Source organism: Chiloscyllium plagiosum, unplaced genomic scaffold, assembly GCF_037043375.1.
Source record: "Chiloscyllium plagiosum isolate Xiang-an unplaced genomic scaffold, Cpla_swu_hap1 HiC_scaffold_4, whole genome shotgun sequence".
Taxonomy (NCBI): Eukaryota; Metazoa; Chordata; class Chondrichthyes; order Orectolobiformes; family Hemiscylliidae; genus Chiloscyllium; species Chiloscyllium plagiosum.
In genome coordinates, this window is record NW_028270142.1 from 108,273,726 (window position 1) to 108,300,093 (window position 26,368).

The window sequence follows — 26,368 nt, forward strand, 5'->3', positions numbered from 1 at the left end:
TGAAGGGGAAAGATTTAAAAGGGACTTGAAGGGGAACTTTTTCACATAGAGGTTAGTATGTATATGGAATGAGCTGTCAGAGGTAAGGCAAAGCCAGGGAACTATAGACCAGTGAGCCTGACGGCAGTGGTGGGCAAGTTGTCAAAGGGAATCCTGAGGGACAGGCTTTCCATGTATTTGAAAAGGCAAGGACGGATGAGGGAGAGTCAATGTGGCTTTGTGCATGGTGAATCATGTCTCACAAACTTGATTGAGTTTTTCGAAATAGAGGATTGATGAGGGCAGAGCAGTGGACATGATTTATATGGACGTTCAACAAGATTCCTCAAGGTAGACTGGTTCGCAAGCTTAGATCACAAGGAAAACGAGGAGAACTAGCCATTTAGATACAGAACTGGCTCAAAGGTAGGAGACAGAAGGTGGTGATAGAGGGTTGCCTTTTAGACTGGAGGCCTGTGGCATGTGGTGTGCCACAAGGATCGGTGATGGGTCTACTGCTTTTAGTCATTTATATAAATGATTTGGATATGAACATAGGAGGTATGGTTAGTAAGTTTGCAGATTACACCAAAATTAGAGTGTAGTGGACAGTGAAGAAGGTAATCTCAGAGTGTAACAGAATCTTGATCAGATGGGTCAATGGGCTCGAGGAGTGGCAGATGGAGTTTAATTTAGATAAATGTAAGGTTTTGCATTTTGGAAAAGCAAATCAGGACTTGTATGCAATGAAAAGGTCCTGGGGAATATTGCTGAACAAAGATACCTAGGAGTGCAGTTTTATAGTTCCTTGAAAGTGGAGTCACAGGTAGAGACAATAGTGAAGAATGCGTTTGGTATGCTTGCCTTTATTGGTCAGTGCATTGAGTGTAGGAGTTAGGAGGTCATGTTGCAGCTATGCAGGACATTATTTAGGCCACTTTTGAAATACTGCATACAATTCTGGGCTCCCTGCTATAGGAAGGATGTTGAAACTTGATAAGGTTCAAAAAAGATTTGCAAGGATGTTGCCAGGGTTGAAAGGTTTGAGCTATAAGGAGAGGCTGAATAGGCTGGAGTTATTTTCCCTGGAGCATCTGAGGCTGAGGGGTGACCTTATACAGGTTTTATAAAATCAGGAGGGGCATGAATAGGATAAATAGCCAAGGTCTTTTCACTGGGTTAGGAGAATCAAAAACTATAGGACATAGGTTTAGGGTGAGAAGGGAAAGCTTTAAAAAGGACCTAAGGAGCAATGTTTTCATGCAGAGGGTGGTCTGTGTACGGAATGAACTGCCAGAGGAAGTGGTGGAGGCTGGTACAATTACAACACTTAAAAGGCATCAGGATGGGAATATGAATAGGAAGGGTTTAGAGGGATATGGGCCAAGTGCTGGCAAATGGGACTCGACTAATTTAGGATATCTGTTGGACATGGATGAGTTGGACCAAAAGGTCTGTTTCCATGCCACATTTTAGGAAATGGTGGGTGCTGGTACAGTTACATTTAAAAGAAATTTGGACAGGTACATGAATAGGAAAGGTTTCAAGAAATATGGGCCAAACACAGACATATAGGATTAGTTTGGTTTGGAAAACCTGGTCAGCATGGACGATTGGATCAAAGGGTCTGTTTCCGTGCTGGATGACTCTATGACTGCCAATAGCTGTAATTAGCTTCAGTACCACTGGGCTCATACGCTTTGCAAAGTAACCGCTTAAGCTTGTGTCCTTGGTCACTCTTCTGTGGCATTTGCTGGAAGGTGGGAACTAGTTAAGGGGTTAGCATCAGACTTGACTGTCATGCCCTGTGACAAATAGCCCAGTAGGATTTAGATACGTGTGAGATCCATGGTGGCTGGATGGTGAGAAATGCAAATGGTAGCCCCAGGAACAATGAAACTATATTCTGGAAGGAGGCATCTTCAGAGCAGTCCACCCCAGCAGTCGAATAATTTTACATTGTGAGTATCCAATCAAAATCGAACAAGGAATTCCAAGGTTCAGGTGCCTAGTTAGTGCTAAAGTGTCTGCTTGCCTCTTTGACACAGGAACAGCAGTTGATCATTTAGTCCCTCAAGCTTTTGCTATTTCTCGATCCTATCTGACATCTGGTCTTGAAAAGAGTGTGTAAATGAAGGTTACAGTATATAAGGACAGGATGGGAATGGTTTCTCATACTCTCAGAAGAAAATGCAATAAAACTAGAATAGAAAACATAATGTGTACAAAAATCTTTCATTGAATCCCTGGCTAATTTTGAACAGCTATTCACCATTCATCTCCATGGAAACCACAGATCAAGGCTGGTTCACGCCTACTTAATCCCTTCTCAAGCAATTCCCAGCATTATATTTTTGCATCCAACTGACATAACCTTGATTGGCAAGAGATTGTGAAACATTTGCTTTGAAAGTTGTTTCTCTTCATCATGCAGGGAAAACAAGAAAGGTCAATAATGACAGGATTCCTTAATTAGATTTCACATAAACCGTTCTTTCATAATTGATCACACAGAGAGCCCTGTCTGTCTCTGTGCTAATGAGCATCATGCACAGACTTGATAAACATCCCACTGAGAGACCTATTTCCAATCAGCAATATAGCTTGGGTCCTGTTGTGCTAAGTTCACTTTTTCAGGTCATTGTTGCATAGGGGAAATTCAATGACAGGTATCACTAGAATCTCTGAAAAATGAAGCTCTCCATGATACTGAATGCCTAAAGGATGCTCCTGTATTTTTATTTTAATTGTTCTTGGAACACTAAACCAGTTTGGGTATTCAGATATAACAAATGCAACAGAACCTTTGCTGTTGCGGAAATCACCAGAATCAATCTGAGGATGTGCAAATCTACCTCAATGGAAGTGACTTAACCTAGAGTGATGAAGGAATAGACCAGGTGCATACTGACTGAAGGAGAGAAGCAATATGAATTCAGGGAGAGAGAGGTATGGTATAAGCAGAGGGTGAGGGAGTAATATGAACACTGATAGAGTGCCAATGTAGTGAGAGGAAGTAAGTTAATATTCGTAGGGAGTCGAATGGAATGAGTTACTGTTAACAATATCTCTGAGTGTGTGCTCATATTGAAGGATATCTCTGAGGTCCTGCACCAAAAGAAAGTGTTATGATTCATAGCATGTCTCTGGGAGTATTTTCCTATTAATTGGGTGTCAATGGGTATGTGTTATTGTTGACAGGGTGTTTCTAGGAGAGTGTTTTTATCAATAGCATTTCTCTGAGAGTGTGTTACTATTGACAGGGTGTCTCTGAGAGGAGACAGTGAGGACAGCAGATGCTGGAGCTCAGCGTCGAGAGTGTAGTGCTGGAAAAGCACAGCAGATCAGGCAGCATCCGAGGAACAGGAGGATCGATGTTTCGGGCATAAGCCCTTCACCAGGAGGATTCCTGATGAAGGGCTTATGCCCGAAACGTTGGTTCTCCTGCTCCTCGGATGCTGCCTGACCTGCTGTGCTTTTCTAGCACTACACTCTCGACAGGGTGTCTCTGAGAGTGTGTTATTGATGAGGTGTCTCTGGGAGTGTGTTATTGTTGTTGGTATATCTCTGGGAATGTGTTACTATTGCCAGAGTGTCTCTGGAAGTTTGCAGTTGTTGATGGTGTATCTCTGGGAGTAGGTTATCATTAACAATTTAACTCTGGGATTGCATAATTATTGATAGGTGTTTCTGGGAGTGTGTAAAAGTAAAGTTAACAAAGTGATCACTAGTGTCATAGAAAGCAAGTCTGGTTGACTCTTAACTGCCTTCGAGCAAGTCAGTCAGATCAAGGGTCAATCGTGGATAGGCAATAAAAGCTGACCCAGCTGGAGATATCAACAGGAAGCAACAGGCCAATTAATATAAAATTTGTTATATGGAAGATATTAGAAGTTACACAAAGGCATTATAGCAGAGAACTTAGAAAAGTTCAATGTAATCAGGCAGAGTAAACATGATGTTGTGAAAGGGAAATCAGGTTTAACCAATTTAATGGAGTTCTTTGAGGAAGTAACATGTTTGGAATGATGGGAATCGCTGGATGTACTATACTCAGACTTCCAGAAAGCATTTGATAAGCTGCCATCAAAGGTTATTCATGGAAACTAAAACGTTATGGTGTAGTGGGGGGAGGTGGGGTAACATATTGGCATGGATAGAATACTGGCGAGTTAACAAGAAATTGACTAGATATAAAAGGGTCTTTTTCTGGTTGGCAAGATGCAATGAATTGTGTGCCACAGGGGTCAGTGCAGGGCTTCAACTTAGTTACAATTTTTATGAGTTATTTACATGAACAGACCAAAGGTATGGTTGCTAAATTTGTTGATGTTACAACGATAGATAGGAATTTAAGTTGTGAAGAGAACATAAGAGAGCTATAAGGAGAGTCACCCTTTTTCAGTTAGTTGAGAGTCTTTGGAATTCCCTTCCTCAAAAGGCAGTAGATGCAGAATTTTTAGATATTTTTAAGGCAGCTGAGTGGCCTACACTTGTTCCTTGTTCATAAGTTTGTAGGCAACAAAGCAATATAGTCAGGTGAAGTGAGTGGAAGTTCTGGCAAATAGAGTATAATATAAGGAATTGTGAGATTGTCCATTTTGGCAGGATGAATAAAAAATGTAATATCTAATAGTGAGAGAAGTAGAGGTCTGAGAAGAAGACGGATCTTGATGTTTTCACGCATAAATTGAAAGAGATTAGTATGCAGGTGGAGTCATTGAGTCATAGATGTCTACAGCTTGGAAAGAGGCATTTCATGCCATTGTGTTCACACCCGTCATTAAGCACCCATCTACCTTAGTCCTATTTTCCAGCATTTAGCTCCTAGTCTTATATGCTATGGCATTCAAGTGATCATCTAAATAGTTCTTCAATATCATGACGGTTCCTGCCTCTACAAGCCCTTCAGGTAGTGAGTTCCAAATACTCAGCATCCTCTAGGTGAAATATTTCTTCCTAAAATCCCCTCTGAAACTCTTGCCCTTCACCTTAAATTTATGGCCCCTGGGTATTGATGCTTCCACTGAGGGGAAACATTTCTTCCTATCTACCCAGACTATGCCTTGCATAATTTTCTACACCTTAATCAAGTCCCTCCTCAGCCTTGTCTGCTGTAAGCAAAAAAAAACTCTCAACCTATCTAATATCTATTCATTGTTAAAATACTCCAGCCCAGCCAAAATTCTGGTGAATTTCCTCTGCAACCTCACTCCTACATCACATCCTTTCAATAGTGTAGCAACCAAAACTGCACACAGTTGAGGCCTGACTAATATCTCACATTGCTCCAACACAACCACCCCGCTTTTGCATTCAATGCCTTGACTTATAAAAGCCATAGGTAAAAACAATGACCGCAGATGCTGGAAACCAGAGTCTAGATTAGAGTGGTGCTGGAAAAGCACAGCAGTTCAGGCAGCATCCAAGGAGCAGTAAAATCGACATTTCGGGCAAAAGCCCTTCATCAGGAATACAGGCAGAGAGCCTGAAGGGTGGAGAGATAAAAGCAATATACCATTTTAACTGTCTGATCTACTGTCCTGCTTCCTTCAAGGATCTGTGACCATGCACTCCAAAGTCCCTCTGATCTTATGCACTTTCTCTGGTTCTATCATTAATCAAGTACTCTCTTGCCTTGTTAGCTCTCAGAATGCTTTCACCTCACACTTTACAGGTTTGAATTATATTTTCCATTGAACTGTCCATCTAACCAACCAGTCTATATCTTCCAATAGTCTAAGGCTTTCTTCCTTGCTATTCACACTACCAATTTTCATGTCATCGATGAATTTACAGATCAAACCATCTCCACATTCATGTCTACAACAAACATCAAGAGACCCAGCATGAAACCCTGCAGTACCTCACGAGACATATGCTTCCAATCCCAAAAGCAACCTTCAGATATCACCTTTTGCATCCTGCCATTCAGCCAATGTTGGTTCCAATTTACCAAATTGCCCTGATTCCCATGAGCTCTTACCTTCTTGACCAGTCCCCAGTTGAGAACTTGTCAAACTGAAGTCTATGTGGAACACATTCACCTCAATACTTCTATCTATTAACCTAATCACTTCCTTGAAAAACTTAATCAGTCTGTCAGATATGATTTCCCAATGCTGAAGCCGTATTGACTATCCTTGATTAATCTTTACCTCTACAAATGAAGATTAATTCTATCCCTTAAAATTTTTCCGAACAGTTTCTGCCACCAATGTTAGACTCATTGGCCTATCATTCTTCTTTATCATGAATATTGATGTAAAGTACTCATTTAAAACCTCACCTATATCTTCCAGTTCTACCCACAGCTTGCCACTTAGATCCTTAATAGGTTTCATTCTATTCCTGGTTATCCTCTTGTCCTAATTTTCTCATAAAATACCTTTGGATGTACCTTTATTTTATCTACCAGTGTTTTATCATGCCCCCCTTTGACTTTCTAATTTCCTTTTTGAGTAACCCTCTTGGGTTTCTGTAATACTGAGCCCTTAATATCTACCACAAGCTTCCTTTTCTTTTCTTATTCAATCCTGTAAATACCTCATGCAGTTATCTGGAATGTTAGGCCCCAATTTTTGCTTTTACAGGCACAAGTTGGCCCCATGCTTTCACGATTTCCTTTATGAAAGGCTCTTGCTGTTTCAATATAGATTTTCCTACAAATAGCTGCTTCTAGTCCATTTTGGCCCAATCCTGTCTTCTAATGTTAAAATCAGCCTTCCCCCAATTCAAGTTTTTTTAAATTTTTGGCAAGCTTTATTTGTTTACAAGACTAGAACAAGTAATTAGGAATGTTAATAGAATGTTATAATTTATTGCACAGGATACTAAACACGAAAGTAGGAAGGTTAGAACATAGAACATCACAGCACAGTACAGGCCCTTCAGCCCTCGATGTTGCGCCGACCTGTCATACCAATCTGAAGCCCATCTAACCTACACGATTCCATGTACGTCCATATGCTTGTCCAATGACGACTTCAATGTACTTAAAGTTGGCGAATTTACTACCGTTGCAGGCAAAGCATTCCATACCCTTACTACTCTCTGAGTAAAGAAACTACCTCTGACATCTGTCCTATATCTATCACCCCTCAATTTAAAGCTATGCCCCCTCGTGCTCTCTGTCACCATTCTTGGAAAAAGGCTCTCCCTGTCCACCCTATCTAACCCTCTGATTATCTTATATGTTTCTATTAAGTCACCTCTCAACCTTCTTCTCTCTAACAAAAACAGCCTCAAGTCACTCTGCCTTTCCTCGTAAGACCTTCCCTCCATACCAGGCAACATCCTAGTAAATCTCCTCTGCACCCTTTCCAAAGCTTCCGCATCCTTCTTATAATGTGGTGACCAGAACTGTACACAATACTCCAAGTGCGGCCGCACTAGAGTTTTGTATAGCTGTAGCATAATCTCATGGCTCCGGAACTTGATCCCTCTATTAATAAAAGCTAAAACACTGTATGCCTTCTCAACAACACTGTCAATCTGGGTGGCAACTTTCAAGGATCTGTGTACCTGGATACCGAGATCTCTCTGCACATCTACACTACCAAGAATCTTATCATTAGCCCAGTACTTTGCATTCCGGTTACTCCGACCAAAGTGAATCACCTCACACTTGTCCGCATTAAATTCCATTTGCCACCTCTCAGTCCAGCTCTGCAGTTTATCTACATCTCTTTGTAACCTACTACATCCTTCGTCACTATCCACAACTCCACTGACCTTAGTGTCATCTGCAAAATTACTTACCCACCCTTCTACACCCTCATCAGCAGTGGACCCAACACCGACCCTTGCGGTACACCACTAGTAACTGGACTCCAGGATGAACATTGCTTAAAAATGTGTTGCTGGAAAAGCACAGCAGGTCAGGCAGCATCAAAGGAACAGGAGAATCGACATTTTGGGCATAAGCCCTTCTTCAGGAATGAGAAGGGTGTGCCAAGCAGGCTAAGATAAAAGGTAGGGAGGAGGGACTTGGGGGAGGGGCGCTGGGAATACGATAGGTGGAAGGAGGTTAAGGTGAGGGTGATAGGCCGGGGAGGGTGGGTGGTGGAGGATCGGGAAGAAGATTGCAGGTCAAGAAGGTGGTGCTGAGTCTGAGGGTTAGGACTGAGAAAAGGTGGGGGGGAGGGGAAATGAGAAAGCTGGAGAAATCTGCATTCATCCTTTGGTTGGACGGTTCCTAGGCGGAAGATAAGGCGCTCTTCCTCCAGGCATCGTGTTGCCATGGGATGGCGATGGATGAGGCCAAGGACCTGCATGTCCTTGGCAGAGTGGAGGGGGAGTTAAAATGTTCAGCCACGGGGCGGTTGGGTTGGTTGGTGCGGGTGTCCCAGAGGTGTTCTCTGAAATGTTCCACAAGTAGGCGGCCTGTCTCCCCAATATAGAGGAGGCCACATCGGGTGCAGCGGATGCAGTAAATGATGTATGTGGAGGTGCAGCTGAATTTCTGATGGATATGGAAGGATCCCTTGGGGCCTTGGAGGGAAGTGAGGGGGGAGGTGTGGGCACAAGTTTTGTATTTCTTGCGGTTGCAGGGGAAGGTGCCGGGAGTGGAGGTTGGGTTGGTGGGGGGTGTGGATCTGACAAGGGAGTTGTGGAGGGAGTGGTCTTTCCGGAATGCTGATAGGGGTGGGGAGGAAATATATCCTTGGTGGTGGGGTCTGTTTGGAGGTGGCGGAAATGACAAAGGATGATACGATGAATCTGGAGGTTGGTGGGGTGGTAGGTGAGGACCAATGGGGTTCCGTCCTGGAGGTGATTGGAGGGGCGGGGTTCAAGGGCGGAGGAGCGGAAAGTGGAAGAGATGCAGTGGAGAGCATCGTCAACCACGTCTGAGGGAAAATTGCGGTCTTTGAAGAAGGAGGCCATCTGGGTTGTTCGGCATTGGAATTGGTCCTCCAGGATGAACATTTCCCATCAACCACCACCCTCTGATCCAAACTGCTATATCTCACACAATCCCATTCCTCGCATTTTGTACAATAGCCTACTGTGGGGAACCTTATCGAATGCCTTGCTGAAATCCATATTCACCACATCAACCAGTTTACTCTCATCTACCTGTTTGGTCACCTTCTCAAAGAACTCAATAAGGTTTGTGAGGCACGACTTACTCTTCACAAAACCGTGCTGACTATCCCTAATCAAATTATTCTTTTCTAGATGATTATAAATCCTATCTCTTATAACCTTTTCCAACACTTTATCAACAACTTAAGTGAGGCTCACTGGTCTATAATTACCAGGATTGTCTCTACTCCCCTTCTTGAACAGGGGAACCACATTTGCTATCCTCGAATTTTGGGCTTCAGTTAAACAGAAAAGTGCCGAGACTACATTTGGAGTACTATACAATATTGTGCCATGGACAAATTTGGTCGCCTATTTAAGGAAGATGTAAATACATTGGTAGCAGCTCTGAAAAGGTAATACCTGCATTGAACGGGGTATTTTATTAGGAAATGTTGAACTACCTAGGCTTGGATGTTTAGAAGAGTGAAGGTTGACTTGACATAAGATCCTGAGGGATCTTGTTAGGATACATGGGAGAATCTAGATCTATCAATCAATGTTTAAAAATAAACAGCCACCCTTTTAATACACGAATAAGAACATAGTTAGATTTGTAAAAGGCATTAAAGGTTACAAGGCATAGGCATGAACATAGAGTAACGATACCAGTTGTGACCTTAAAAATGCAGAGCAGACCTGCTCCTGCTCCAAATTTGTATGTTCACGTGGATGGTTCATATGTTACTAGATTAGATTCACTACAGTATGGAAACAGGCCCTTCAGCCCAACAAGTCTACACCAACCCTCCGAAGAGTAACCCATCCAGACCCATTCCCCTACATTTACCCCTGATTAATGTACCTAACACTTTGGGCAATTTAGCATGACCAATTCATCTGACCTGCACATCTTTTGGATTGTGGAAGGAAACATACAGACACAGGTAGATTGTGCAAACTCCAGACAGTCACCCAAGGCAGGGATCAATCCCAGGTCCTTGGTGCTATGAGGCAGCAGCGCTAACCACTGAGCCACCCTGCCACCCATCTATTTCCAGGATGTCTCCAGCAGTGTGACATTATTGACAGAGTGGCTCTGGGACAGTATTATTACTGACAGGTGAGTCTCCAGGTGTGTGTTATTATTGACAGCAGGACACCAGGCGTGTATTATTACTGACAAGGTTTGTCTGGGCATGTGCTATTATTGACAGGGAGTCACTAGGAGTGTGTTATTATTGACAGGGAGTCTCCAGGAAGGTTATTATTGACAGCGTATCTCTAGGATAATGTTATTATTAACAGGGAGTCTCCAAGAATGTGTTATTACTGACAAGCTATATCTGGAAATATGTTATTATTGACAGGTATTACAGGGAGTGTTATTTCAAAACGGTCAGTGGAAGTGTATTAATAGAGTCAAAGAGTCATGCAGCATGGAAACAGACCCTTTGGTAGAACTAATCCATGCCAACCATAATCCAAAATTAAACCAGTCCCACCTGCCTGCGCTTGGCCTATAACCTTTCAAACATTTCTTATTCATGTATTTATCCAAATGTTTTTTAAATGTTGTAACTGTACCTGCATCCAGAACTTCCTCTGAAAGTTCATTCCACACACAAACCACTCTCTGTGTGTCAGCATTGTTTCTCTGGTGTTATTATTGACTTTGGGAGTTATTTTTCATTGAAGCAGTCAATGTGATCTATATGGACTTCAGTAAGGCATTCAACAAGGTTCCCCATGGGAGACTGGTTAGCAAGGTTAGATCTCATGGAATACAGGGAGAACTCGCCATTTGGATACAGAACTGGCTCCAAGGTAGAACAGAGGGTGGTGGTGGAGGGCTGTTTTTCAGACTGGAGTGCCACAAGGATCAGTGCTGGGTCCACTACCTTTCATCATTTATATAAATTATTTGGATGTGAGTACAAGAGGTATAGCTAGTAAGCTTGCAGATGACACCAAAATTGGAGATGTAGTGGACAGCAAAGAAGGTTACCTCAGATTACAACAGGATCTTGATCAGATGGGCCAATGGGCTTAGAGTGGCAGATGGAGTTTAATTCAGATAAATGAGAGGTGCTGCATTTTGGGAAAGCAAATCTTAGCAGAACTTATATACGTAATGGTAAGGTCCTAGGGAGTGTTGCTGAACAAAGAAACCTTGGAGTGCAGGTTCATAGCTCCTTGAAAATGGAGTTGCAAGTCGATAGGATAGTGAAGAAGGCATTTGGTATGCTGTATTGGTTAGAGTATTGAGTACAGGAGTTGGGAGGTCATGTTGCGGCTGTACAGGACATTGGTTAGGCCACTATTGGAATATTGCGTGCAATTCTGGTCTCCTCCCTATTGGAAAGATGATGTGAAACTTGAAAGGGCTCAGAAAAGATTTACAAGGATGTTGCTATGGTTGGACGATTTGAATATAGGGAGAGGTTGGATGTGCTAGGGCTGTTTTCCCTGGAGCGTCGGAGGCTGAGGGGTGACCATATAGAGGTTTATAAAATCATGAGAGGCATGAATAGGATAAATAGACAAAGTATTTTCCCTGGGGTGGGGGAGTCCAGAACTAGAGGGCGCAGATTTAGGGTGAGAAGGGAAAGATATAAAAGAGACCTAAGGGGCACCTTTTTCACACAGAGGGTGGTACGTGTATGGAATGAGCTGTCAGAGGAAGTGGTGGATGCTAATACAATTGCAACAGTTAAAAGGCATCTGGATGGCTATATGAATAGGAAGGGTTTGGAGGGATATGGGCCGGGTGCTGGCAGGTGGGACTAGATTGGGTTGGGATATCTGGTCGGCATGGACGAGTTGGAGCAAAGGATTTGTTTCCGTGATGTACATCTCTATGACTCTATGACTCTATGTGGACATCGTTAGTTAGGACAGCATTTATTATCCATTCCTAATTTGCCCAGATGACTGTTAAAAGTCAACCATATTATTCTGGATTGAAATCATATATAGAGAAACCTCGATTATCCAGCATTTGATAAACCGAATTTCGGATTATCCAAGCAAAATCGCAAGGTCCCGATACTTAGCTAACTATGTTATCCAGCATTCAATTAACCGAACGAAATATTCCTCACCCGAGCCCTTTGGATAATCGAGGTTCCTCCATACAGGCCACACCAGAAAAGGTGGCAGATTTCTTTTCTCAAAGAGATTTAAAGAACCAGATGGATTTTTATTAATCAAAATATTGTGCCAATTAGCCTACCTTGTTATCAAATTCAATCACCTAACCAAGATGGGATTCAAACCCATATGCCCAGAACAATCACCTGGGATCCTAGGTTACCAGTCCGGTGATATTACCACTTCTCCATTGAATCCCTTCAAGTGTGTGCAACTTGTCCCTCTCACTAACCGGATCACTGTCTTATGCTCCCTATCCCACAGATTGAGAGACAAATACCAGAGGAAAGTAAGTCAGGAAGAATAAGATAAATGAAAAGTAATTAAGAAAACATACTAAAGCAACCATGTAAGACACAGAGATAGAGAGGAAAAGAAATATTTCAGAAAGAGATAAAAATAAAGACATGAAAGACAAAAAGTGAAATAAAGGTTTGAAAAGTGGAAGAGTGATAAGTAGATCAGATCTGATACTGGTGTTGTTTTAATGAAAATTATTAAAACACTTTTTCATGTACTCACCATTACCTTTGTTCCAGAGGGATGGTTTCACTATACTCACCTCCTCTTCCGAAGCTTTTTGTTTTCAGTTTTTAAGGAGTACACCTTCTTTGCAAAGAAGACAGTGAGCATAAAGAGGAGCAGGATCACCACTGCCGAGGAACCAACAGCTATACACATCACCTGGAACTCTGTGATGATAAATTCACATCGAATCCCTTTGTGCCAGATGTAGTCCTGAGCATTACATCTATGGGAAGAACAAATTGCTGTGTAAATATGAAAATTAACATTTGGGCTCCACTCTCTTCCAGACTTGCCTAGGTGACTAATGACAAAATTATAAAATATATCTGAAATTATTATTGATTATATCCCTCTCAAGAATTCATAATGGTAATTGCTGTGTGTGGACGCTCCTCAAGCCCAAGGTGGTCGAGTCCAAAGGTTCAATGGTCTATTGAGAAGAATCATACCTATGTGATCTAACTAAAAGACTCTTGATGTGGAGGTGCCAGTGTTGGACTTGGGTGAACAAAGTTAAAAATCACATTACACCAGGTTATAGTCCAACAGGTTTATTTGGAAGTACAAGCTTTCAGAGCTAGCTACCTGATGAAGGAACAGTGCTCCAAAAGCATGTATTTCCAAATAAACCTGTTGGACCAACCCCTGGTGTTGTATGATATTTATAAGATTCTTGTTCAATAAACGACAGGGAATTTATTGTATTACTGCAACTGTTTACTGATCACGTGAAAAAAGACTACTAACAGGCTCTGGAGCACATTAGCACTTAGGTCACTCTAACCAAGTCCTTGTGACATCAACACAGTGGATGGTGCCTTATTGCATTTGTATAAACCCATCCAGACCCATATACAGCTGCCCTGATTTTTGCAAAGTCGGGGAAGATCCAGACTTTGCAATCCTAATCTTTATAAATAGCCAATTACATCTCATAATTTTGATCCAGAAATGTGTGAGCTGGATTGGCAATCCTGGAAGGTCCTAAGAGGTTATCCAGTTCTTGATTCAGATTGGGTGGAAAGCTTATGTAGAGCTTCCAATACTGCTATAAAGTTTAAAAGTAATTATTTAAACAGAAAGTATTCCTCCTGCTCTCAAGACCTTAATCCTTCATTTTTATGATCTATCCTTGCCAGCCTTGCCCTCACCCCTCATAGCCCCTCCTATCTCTTAAACATTCCTATAGTCATTTCTCATGTCCCTCGTACCCCATACAGTCCAATCATCCTTTTTTTATTGCAAAAGTATACTTTATTCACAAGAAGTCTTTATATACATACACAGTTACTGAAGCATTTCTGTACAGCCTTTGCATATGAATAACAACAAAAATTGGAAATTTGGCATTCTCTGGAATTGTAATCAAAAGCCAATTTCCTACTTACACAGGGCTATATTTACAAACATTGAAGACATTGAAAGGGTCTGATAATTAAACGGACCCCTATTAACTTCAGCAGAAAGACTTTAAACAGGGGTTTTTCCCCATGGTGCTTTGGTGGCAGCTGCCAACAAGCTTTAGTGCGTCCCTCAGCACATAATCCTTGAGCTTGCAATGTGCCAGTCTGCAACATTCGGTTGACGTCAACTCTTTTCACAGGAAAACCAATAAGTTTTGGGCAGGCCAAAGAGCATCTTTCACCATATTGATGGTCCTCCAGGTGCAGTCTCGGTGTGTGTCCCAGAGAACAGACCATAGAGCACAGAATCTGGCATCAGGGAGCTGCTCGGAACGAACTTCAACAAAAGCCATTGCATCTTTCTTCAGAATTCCTTTGCAAAGCACATTCCAGAAGGAGGTTTGTCTCTAGCAGGTCCCCTTTCTTCCTCACAACTGCTTCGAGGACAACATGCAGTGGCACACCGAGACTGGGCGTACATGAAGAATCTCACAGTAAGTGCCCTTCTCACACCAAGTAAGTGCTTGTTGGAAAGTTCTACTGATGAGGAAATCTATGAAATGACTTTGACAGTCTGCTCAGGGAACAACCCAAAAGGATCACCCACTCCTTTTCCTGCAGGATCTCAAGAACACTATATGCTGACCACTTTCTGATGGACTTGTGGTCAAAGGTATTTTCCTTTACAAATTTTTCCTGGTGAGACTGATGACACAGAATAGTCCAACCTTGGAATGTTCCTTGGCAACAAGGCCAAGCCCATCCTTCATTACACTAGGGACAGGTAGAACTACAGTATGTAGTGGCACTTAACGTTTGCATACCGAGGGTCTACACATATCTTGATGCAGCCGCACACAAAGGTGGCCATCAGAGTGAAGTAACATTGGATATGTTCTTCCCCACCTTATCCAGAGCTTTATACATGGTGTCCCTTGGACCCAGTCCTTCTTTGACTTCCAAATAAAGTGGAAGATGGCTCATGTGACTTCAGTGGTGCAAGCTCAGGGGATAGACCAGAATAGATCACTGCTCATTCTTTGTTGCCTTGTTTGTGTGTTGTATAGAACCTTTTGCCAAATCCATCTGGAAGGATGCGAGCCCTTAGGGGTGACTGTTCCAGGCAGTGGAGGCCTGCAGGTCAAAGCTTCCTTGTATATGGATGACATCACCATTTTCGGCTTGAATCTGCTGTCAGTGCACAAACTCATGATCATCAGTGACCAGTTTGAACTGGCTTCAGGAGCCAAGGCAAGAATGAGGCCATGCTCTTTTTGGGCCAACCGATCCTTTATGTCCTTCACCGTCAGGACAGATGACTGAAAGTGCTGGGCATATGGTTCAGAAGGGCTCAGGTCATGCGCCAAAACATGGGAGGTGTGTATCGCCAAGATAAGACAGAAACTATGCAGATGGGAGCACTGCTCCATCTCCATTGCAGGTAAAAAAACCATCATTCATATAGTTTTTTATATCCTCTATGCCAACTCAACACAAACTCACCAGGTGATGGTGGCTCAGTAGTCAGCACCGCTACTGCACAGCACCAGGGATTTGATTCCAACCTTGAGTGACTGTCTGCGTGGAGTTTGCACATTTTCCCTGTGTTTGCATACGTTTCCTCCAGGTGTTCTGGTTTCCTCCCACAATCCAAAGCTGTGTATGTTAAGTGCTTTAGCCATGGGAAATGCAGGGCGAGAGGGATGGGGTGGGATGCCTTTGGATAATCAGCATGAACTCTATGGGCTGAATGGCCTGCTTGCACACTGTGGGCATTCTATGAATATGCCTATTATTCAGCATGGGCATTTACCGGGAGGCATCACAACAGAAAATAAACTTCCCAGTTGATTGGTAGGTCACTCTTGCAAAAAAGCACAATCTCATAATAAACAAGCCTCGAAGACAGTGAAATTTCAAAATAATTGTTATGTGAACAAACATTTCACTTGTGGTTAACACTTCCCTCACTGAAATACTTAAAAACATTACATCAGTGAACATTTCCATTCATTAACAGATGGAGCTACAGGCACCCCATTGTGAAAGAAGAAGGGCTAATGCCCGAAACGTCGATTCTCCTGTTCCCTAGATGCTGCCTGACCTGCTGCGCTTTTCCAGCAACACATTTCCATCTCTGATCTCCAGCATCTGCAGACCTCACTTTCTCCCCATTGTGAAAAAAAGTTTATCGAATCAATCATGCAGACCAATTCCTATAATGGTTTTATATTACCAGACACTTCCAAATGAGCAAGCATTTTAACTGCCTATTTTTAAACAGTTTCTTGACAAATTTGCAGGTTTATGCATTTTTTATACACTAGCATTCCTTTTCACAGTCCCAAAGGATGCCTTATCTCTCCCAAAGCTATCTCACCTGCACCAAATGCATCCTGCCAAATCTGAAAGATTGAGAGATATGTAAAACATTTCTTCAACATTTACCCCTCACACCTCTTCTCTTCCCTTTGCACCAATACTGATAAAGACAAACAGACTATGACAGTATAGGATAGAGATAAAAAATCTAAGAGGAAACCAACAATAAGATACAAAGTTACAAAAAAGTGATATAATGAAACACTCTATCTGAATGCACATAACATTCAAAACAAAGTAAATGAGAATTGAAAGTGCAAAGGAAAATAAATACACATTTGGTTGCCATTGCAAAGATATGGCTGCACGATGTCATGGCTTGAGACTTGAATCGTGAAGGGATCTGGTTATGTAGGAAAAACAACAAGTTAGGAAAAGGTGGAAAGGTGGCTCACTATTTATGCACTATTTATGCCCATTCTTCCCTGATGTTAACTATCATAAAGGACACTTTTATCCCCGCCTGACTCTCAACTAGAAAGAATACCAGATATCCCCTTCACAAGAAAGATCCATGCCCTTAATGCCCATATTTGTAGGAGTGCCTCAGCTCATCAAAGAAGTACCCTGACCATCCAAAAGAATAGCACTGAGAAGTGGCCTGTTCAAATCTGGTCTAATCTCCGTACTCTGGGTTCCACACTCCAGGGATCACGAAATCCATTTTCAGAGAAAGCAGCTGGTCACGTATATGGCCAGATTTCTCCAGAAATTGGACATGCATGAAATATAAACTCGCCCCAAAATCTTCCCACTGTGAAAATGAAAGAATCCAGGTGCAGGGATGAGAATTGTGGATGAGATTCCTCCCAGCATTCTTGCGAGGATGGGACGCTCTCTGTCCTGGCACAAATTGGGGCCAACATCTCCCCGCAAGTCTTTTTTTCCATCGTACAATTACTGCTTTTTAAATATATATTTACATTTACCACTACTCCATTTTCCCCAAAGTCTTTACCAGTCTTTCAAGACTAAAGAGAACATATTTGGGGATAAGAATGAAACCTCCACATCATCTGGATACGTAAAGTAAGTTTGTTGGCTTGAAGGTAGTTTAATTGGACTGTCTTTCAGACAATGTGAAGTCTATGGTTCTCTCTTGAACTGGAGGGCCTTTAATCACTTGTATTTCCTTTGTAGAGGAGTCAACAATATATGATTATTGTTTATTGCTGTTGTGTGATCCCTGTTTCATCAGCCAATTTCTTTCTTTGCAACATTCCAGGTTTTTGCATGTCATTTGTCTTTTCATAGTGGTGTCTTCCATGGAATTGCATTGACTACACCTTCAATTTGTGTTAATAGAATTTGGTTCTCTTTCCACTTCTTGAATAAGATAATTATTCAACTTCTTGAGTATTTTGGTCTTCCATCTCCCCTCTCAGTGACTGGATGATTGGCGTAATCATCTTGTTCACTTCCTTATTTGCAATACCTAGAGATTCAGTCTTACTTGTTATGTTACCCTGTCCTATTGTTGGGGATTCTTCCTTGGAAAATGGAGTGGTCAGGCATTTTACTTCAACTTGTCCCTTCACCCCAGCTCCTAGTGACAGGCTTGAAGTTGGAATAGATAGTTGTTCACTGTGCTGTGTGTCAAATTCAGTTGCAGATGCTTCCATTGTCTGTCGTAATGCACCCTCTGAAGTAATGTAGATGATTCAGTTTCTGCCAATTTGCTTATAAAGAATCACAGAATTGCTACAGTGTGGAAGCAGGCCATTTGGCCCATCAGGTCCGCACTGACCGTCCCCTATCCTGTAACCCTACATTTCCCATGGCTTATCTACCTAGCCTGCACATCCCTGGACATCAGGGACAATTTAGCATGGGCAGACCACTTAACCTGGCCAGCTTTGGTCTGTGAGAGGGTGGGTGGCACGGTGGCACAGTGGTTAGCACTGCTGCCTCACAGTGCCAGAGACCCGGGTTCAATTCCCACCTCAGGCGACTGACTGTGTGGAGTTTGCACGTTCTCCCCGTGTCTGCGTGAGTTTCCTCCGGGTGCTCCGGTTTCCTCCCACAATCCAAAAGATGTGCAGGTCAGGTGAATTGGCCATGCTAAATTGCCCGTAGTGTTAGGTAAGGGGTAAATGTAGGGGTAGGGGTAGGGGTAGGGGTAGGGGTATGGGTGGATTGCGCTTCGGCGGGGTGGTGTGGACTTGTTGGGCCGAAGGGCCTGTTTCCATACTGTAAGTAATCTAAAAAAACCAACACCGGGAGAATGTGCAAACTCAATACAGACAGTAGCCGAGGGTGAAATCAAACACAGATCCCTGGCACTATGATGCAGCAGTGCAATCTACTCGTATGCCTTCTCAAACTTTGTTGCCACTTGGAATCTGAACTTTTTGATTCCAGGGAAAACAGCCCCAGCCTATTCAACCTCTCCCTGTAGCTCAAATCCTCCAATCCTCGCAACATCCTTGTAAATCTTTTCTGAACCTTTTCAAGTTTCACAACATTTTTCCAATAGGAAGCAGACCAGAATTGCACGCAATATTCCAACAGTGGCCTAACCAATGTCCTGTACAGCCACAACATGACCTCCTAACTCCTGTACTCAATACTCTGACCAATAAGGGAAAGCATACCAAACGCCTTCTTCACTATCCTATCTACCTGTGACTCCACTTTCAAGGAGCTATGAACCTGCACTCCAAGGTCTCTTTGTTCAGCAACACTCCCTCGGACCTTACCACTAAGTGTATATGTCCTGCTAAGATTTGTTTTACCAAAATGCAGCACTTCACATTTATCTAAATTAAACTGCCACTTCTCAGCCCATTGGCCCATCTGATCAAGATCCCGATGTAATCTGAGGTAATCTTCTTCGCTGTCCACTACACCTCCAATTTTGGTGTCATTTGCAAGCTTACTCACTATACCTCTTGTGTTCACATCCAAATCATTTATATAAGTGATGAAAAGTAGTGGACCCAGCACCGATCCTTGTGGCACTCCAATGGCCACAGGTCTCCAGTCTGAAAAACAACCCTCCACCACCACTCTCTGTCTTCTACCTTTGAGCCAATTCTGTATCCAAATGGCTAGCTCTCCCTGTATTCGTTGAGGTCGAACCTTGCTCACCAGTCTCCCATGAGGAATCTTGTCGAATGCCTTACTGTAGTCCATATACCGCTATGCCCTCATCAATCCTCTTTGTTACTCCTTAAAAACACTTAATCAAATTTGTGAGACATGATTTCCTATGCACAAAGCCATGTTGATTATCCCTAATCAGTCCTTGCCTTTCCAAATATATGTACATCCTGTCCCTCAGGATTCCCTCCAACAACTTGCCCACCACCGACGTGAGGCTCACTGGTCTATAGTCTGGATCAGTGGTGCTGGAAGAGCACAGCAATTCAGGCAGCATCCGACGAGCAGCAAAATCGACGTTTCGGGCAAAAGCCCTTCATCAGGAATAAAGGCAGAGAGCCTGAAGCGTGGAGAGATAAGCTAGAGGAGGGTGGGGGTGGGGAGCTCTGGTCTATAGTTCCCTGGCTTGTCCTTACTACCCTTCTTAAACATTAGCACCACGTTAGCCAATCTCCAGTCTTCCGGCACCTCACCTGTGACTGTTGATGATACAAATATCTCAGCAAGAGGCCCTGCAATCACATCCCTAGCTTACCACAGAGTTCTAGGGTACACCCAATCAGGTCCTGGGGATTTATCCACTTTTCTGCATTTCAAGACATCCAGCACTCCCTCCTCTGTAATATGGACATTTTCCAAGATGTCACCATCTATTTCCCTATATTCCATATCTTCCATGTCCACTTCCACAGCAAATACTAATGCAAAATACTCATTTAGTATCTGCCCCATCTCCTGCGGCTCCTTGCTGCCTTGCTGCCTTGCTGATCATTGAGGGGCCCTATTCTCTCCCTAGTTCCCCTTTTGTCCTTAATGTATTTGTAAAAACCCTTTGGATTCTTGTTCACTATATTTGCCAAAGCTCTCTCATGTCCCCTTTTTGCCCTCCTGATTTCCATCTTAAGTATATTCCTACTTCCTTTATACTCTTCTAAGGATTTATTCGATCTATCCTGTCTATACTTGACATATGCTTCCTTCTTTTTCTTAACCAAACCCTCAATTTCTTTAGTCATCCAGCATTCCCTATACCTACCAGCCTTCCCTTTCACCCTGACAGGAATATACTGTCTCTGGACTCTCGTTATCTCATTTCTGAAGATTCCCATTTTCCAACCGTCCCTTTGCCTCAGCTTTTGAAAGTTTTTGTTTAATACCGTCAAAATTAGCCTTTCTCCAATTTAGAACTTCAACTTTTAGATCTGGTCTATCCTTTTCCATCACTATTTTAAACAGAATTATGGTCACTAGCCCCAAAGTACTCCCCCACTGACACCTCAGTCACCTGCCCAGCCTTATTTCTCAAGAGTAGGTCAAGCTTTGCACCTTCTCTAATAAGTACACCCACATACTGAATCAGAAAGTTTTCTTGTACACACTTAACGAATTCCTCTCCATCTAAACCCTTAACGCTAAGGCAGTCCCAGTCTATGTTTGGAAAGTTAAATACCCTACCATAACCACCCTATTATTCTTACAGATAACTGAGATCTACAAATCATCTACGGATTCATCTAGACACTTTGCTCGTTTATCGAATCTTACCCTATCAAGAATCATATCTGTTCCAGAATTAAAATAATTGTCAAAGATTTCCAATACACCTCAAATTTTTCAGGTGTTTCAGGTACCTCTTGGCAAACAATAACATAATCTACTAAACATTTAATTGTGTAGAGAAGTGCATATACTTGCTCAGCTTTTGTATTAATGTTCAGTTTAGAAGTTCTTAGAACATCAAAATTGTTTTCTTCAGTGGTGGGAACATATGTATTTATGGATTATGAAAATTGAATTGTGAACACATTTGGATATTACTGAGTTGCAATTAATTTATCATGTGTTTTCTCGAAGTTGAAGGCCAAATGTTAAAGGAAAGTATAGTTAATCTTGCCATTAAACAAGTGAGTTTGGAAAGCAGTGTCCAGCAAAGTTATCAGAGAAAGGTTTGGTGGAGCTTTATTATTTTAATTGCTGAGCGAAAAGGCATGGAAAATCCTAGTAGATAAATGCTGCTGTCACACTGGGACAGGCTTTTTCAAAGCACACCTTGAAGCTGTGGATGTTGCTGAAGACGTTTGTAAGGACAGACAGAATAGTTTTTCTTATTAAGTGTGAGAATTTGGAGCTAAAAGCAACACTCTCTATAGCTATCTCAGTGGGGTAGTTTCAAACAAATTAATAACGTTTCAATAATCAGGACTTTGAAATGTTTCTCAATTGAATTTGAAGATTTGCTATTGTACTGCATCTGTCAGCAATCAGATCTCATCAGCACATGTTCAAACGAATTGTGAGAAGTCAATTTGTCATTGAATTTAGTCCTTGCCTTACAGTGCGTTTTTTCTCCGTTCTGCCTAATTTTTTTCCTCTAAATATAATAGTTTTACAGAGCTGTACATGTCAAGACTCATAAGTGGGGCTGTAACTTTCCAACTCAGAAGTAAGAGTGCAATAAGGAAATAGACTGGATGGTGGGCTAAACTGATGGAAAACTCTCACCCATCTGAAACAACTACCATCAAAGAATCAAATGAATAGTGTGGAGCTCGAACCACTTGTATACCAGAAGATGTAGAAGTGGCAGCTCTCCTTCTCTGAACAGACTACCAATGAAAACATTTGTAGAGGACTGTGTTTCCAAGTATGTGATGTGCTGTCTTACAGACAAGATGGTTAAAATTTCAGCAAGCTAGAACACAAGCAATGTTGCCTGGTCACATCTCAAACTGCAGTTATTACTCTCAATAAGACAAAAGCAAACCCAGTTCTGATGAAAAGTTATCAACCTGAAACATTAACTCTGTGTCATTTCCAGGAAATATATCACATCTATAAACTCAAGGTACTGATTTAGGTCAATTTGGCTTTTAAAAGTGGACAATATGTCGCTACAAAAGTTGCTAAAGGTCAGGTGACTACTGTTTATGATTTCTGCACGGAAAGAATTTAACTTATGAGTCAACCTGCTTCTGAAAATTTTGCAAATTAGAAATGAGTGATAGTAAATCAAATGCAAATTTATTAACTTGCTAATTTTGAAACACTTATGAAGACAATACAAGTGTTGATCAGGTGGGTCATTGATCAAAACTGACTTGAGATAACAGAGCTCATTGTTCCAAGAACTAGGCAGAATCATGTCAGTCTCGAAACTAACAAGAGGGCTATTTCTCCATCTAGAACAACAGAACCATGCCTGAACAACCAGTCAACTTAGCCAGTGAGAAAGAGATTTGTCTTCTCCTATAAAGATTTGTCTCCACTGAAACTTGGCCACAATTTTATCTGAAAACACAAGTACGCTCATCCAAGAATCAGGGGATAAAACCCTCCAAGCATGCAAAAAAGGCATCTTAAAGGAGTGAAATGCAAACATTGACTTACTTCTAATACTTTTGTCAATAACCTAAATGTATGCTTGATCTCTGGAATCCATCTTTGTTTATATTGGAGTGTGTTTCTGTGCACGTGAGGAAATAAGTACATTTCATTGTATTTATATCTTGGGGTATTGTGTCAGCAAACATGATCTTTTCTTTCAAATTAAATATACTCAAAAGCTTACTTCATACTTATTATTAAAAATTACAATACACAAAAGGTTTAAAAAAATTTCCTTCAAAAGACATGCCTTTTCACCCACCCAAGAGAGGTAAGAGGGAAGTTATTTGTTTTTGTTTTCCTCATAGGGTCAGTATTATGGCTTCTTAGCTGCCTATTTTCTCTGGATGAGACAGGGAATTGTCTACAATGCCCCACTGTCCCAGTTGGAAGCAAAGGAACCAGGGAAGACCATTCAGCCCTTTTAACCTGTTCTAACACTTAATTAGATCATTACTGATTTAAATTTTAATGTCAACTCTTACCCAACTAAACCCAGCAATGTTGATTAAAAATATCTAAGTTTTTTGTCATGCTACCAAACAAATGACCTCTAGTCAACTTGCAGTAATGGAAGATATTAGCTGCAATATTTTTCATTTTCATACTAATGTCATTCACGATCTATAGGCCTCTGTAAATTTAAGACAAATTCTCTTTTAAGGTCGATGTAAGTAATTTGCATTTCTGTACTCTTCTTCTAATTCTGATTCTTGTTGGAATTTAGTTTGACAGGATCCAACAGTCCAGGTGATTGTTCTTGAGGTGTGGCCTCAGACTATCTATTGCAACATGATGGTTATATTGATTGAACTCTGTCAAGAGTTTCACTAATATACATATATGAACAGATCACAAACAGAATCCTGGTAGTTGTGTCCTTCATCTAATCCAGGTCAATTACTGCATCACAAGTGCTGTTTACTTAGTACAAAATGGGCATCAAACTTAAGACCTCTACATTAGGAAGACAAACACAGACTCAGCTACTTTGCAGTATATACATCCATTCAGTCTGCAAGCATGGCTATAGGTTCCCTGGTGCTGGCTGTTCCAATTCTCTACCAGTGTCAAGTATTATGCATATATTAGTAAAGGGTCATTTACTGACTTCTGTGGAGTTATTTCACTGTCCATCAGCTTTTCCCATCTGGACACAACATCTTTACTTTACTCATTACTACAAAATGTTTTGTCCTCTTTTCTCCTCAGCTGCCCACCATATTGTAGACCTTTACTTTTATTCTTCTCTTCCTCCACCCCTTCACAACTGTAATGAGGGATATGTAAAATAATGTATGACCATTTTTGGAATCTGGATTGTTTTAAAAAAGTCAAATAAATGTACGTTAATGCTGAGGGTTATTTTTAAAAGAAGGTCAAAAGGTCATTCTGGAACAGTGACCTAATTTATCAGTTCCACAAAGACATATGGCTGCCATCAAGAGCTAAGAGACTCTGTGGAGTGTTAATCAAACAAGATGTATCAATTTTGGGGTTTGTGACAGCTTGTACAAACACATTAAGCAATTAGTTTTGTTACAGTGCAGTTCAGAAAACACCATATTATGCTTTCTCAGATGTGCTCAAGAGGTAATGTAAGAATGCCACCTTCACAAGGACTGCAGCGGTTCAAAGAGAAGACTCGAATCAAGGCACCAAGGATGGAAAACAGATGTCTACCTTGTCAATTGCTTCCATGTTGATGCAAATGTTACTCCTGATGTTCCTTTATACCTCTTCCTTTTCCTTCTCAGAAGAGCTTCTAATTTTAATCAACATCCTCAACAATAAGTGTTGCCTGAAGGCATCCTTGGGTTGCTGAGATATCAGCTTCCCTGAACCTTTTTGAATCTCCAGGGAACCTGACTCAGCATCACTAACCCTTTTTTTTAGGCAAATGTGAGGACTGCAAATGCTGGAAACCAGAGTTTAGATCAGAGTGGTGCTGGAAAAGCACAGCAGGTCAAGCAGCATCCAAGGAGCAGGAAAATCAACGTTTCGGGCGAAAGCCCTTCATCAGGAATAGAGGCAGGGAGCCTCCAGGGTGGAGAGATAAATGGGGGGTGGGGCTGGGGAGAAGGTAACAAAGAGTACAATAGGTGCATGGGGGTGGGGATGGAGGTGATAGGTCAGAGGGGAGGGTGGGGGAAGGTAGCAAAGAGTACAATAGGTGAATGGGGGTGGGGATGGAGGTGATAGGTCAGAGGAGAGGGTGGAGCGGAGAGATGGGAAGGGAGATTGGCAGATATCACTATCCCTTCTCCATTACTCAACCTCATGTGAAGACTTTGTTTGGAGTAGTAGATTAAAAACTAAAGTAAGCACATTAACTGGCACAAAGAGTGGATTTTTAAAATGTTGCGATAGAAAAGGAATTTTTGTTTGTTCATTCCAAGCTTCCCTTTCTGGTCTTGGGTGGATAGAATCATAATATCTTACAGTGCAGAATGGCACCATTTGGGCTGACATTGCTTTTGCAGCTGTTTAAGAGTGTTGACTAATTTAGGCTCCTCCTCCAGCTTTCTGCACATGATCCAACATCAAGCAAATGGGCTGGGTCTACGGATAGCTCTTCAAACTGGCTGTGGATGCCAACCATTTGGGTGCGGTTTTACTGCAAGATTCTGAGATGGGGATTGAATGTCCCCATCATTTTCAAAAGACATGACAGCAAGAATACCTAAGTGTCAAAAAAGAGGCATTGAGCCTTGTGCTCACTCTACATCATCTTGAAATAAACATCAGCACAAGCATGGAAGAAACTGTCATTTATATAAATCACAATCCTATGATTTTCTTAGACCATATGATTATTTCAAAGGAATTTAATTCTCCAACTGTATAATATGAAAATGGTTCTTGCATTTAGAAAAGAAAATGCTATAGCAGATGCTTGAGTGAGGGCACATGTCCAAGACATTGTGTGAAATGGTACCTATGAACTGAAGTGAAGTGTTGTTGCTGTGTAATTTGTTGCATATTTGATGTCAATACGTAATTACTTTTATGACAGAAGTGGTGCTAAGCTAACTTTTGATATATAATGAAAATGCCTCTTAAGGATACTTTTTATTCTTCTTTGATGGGAGATGTGAAGTAGGGAATGCAATTTGTACATATTTTAATATCATTTAGTTTTACATTTGGAGTTTTGAATTTTGATTTAGTGACACATGGGTTTTCTATCTGTCTGAAGATAATGCCAAATTGGGGCAAATGATTAATGTAAATCTGTAATCAGTGTGACTTCTTTTAAAAGGGTTGGTAGAGGATTTGCCTCCAGGACATGATGGATTTTTGCTTGCTTCAGGAGAGTTTATTACTAACCAAGGTAAACAATTATGCATCAATGTTTCAGTTAGAAACTTCAGCAGTTTTTATTAAACTTTGGAGAAATATCCATAGCT

At 41.6% G+C, this 26,368-nt stretch overlaps 1 protein-coding gene across 2 annotated transcripts in view; it reads right to left on the reverse strand.

Moving 5' to 3' along the window:
- LOC122547880 (uncharacterized) overlaps positions 1-26,368 on the reverse strand; it is a 121,580-nt gene that overhangs the window by 30,454 nt on the left and 64,758 nt on the right. For both annotated transcript variants that reach the window (XM_087986569.1, XM_087986570.1), the window contains exon 3: positions 12,722-12,910. In XM_087986569.1, the coding sequence (XP_087842695.1) occupies positions 12,722-12,910 (189 nt within the window). The remainder of the gene's footprint in view (positions 1-12,721; positions 12,911-26,368) is intronic.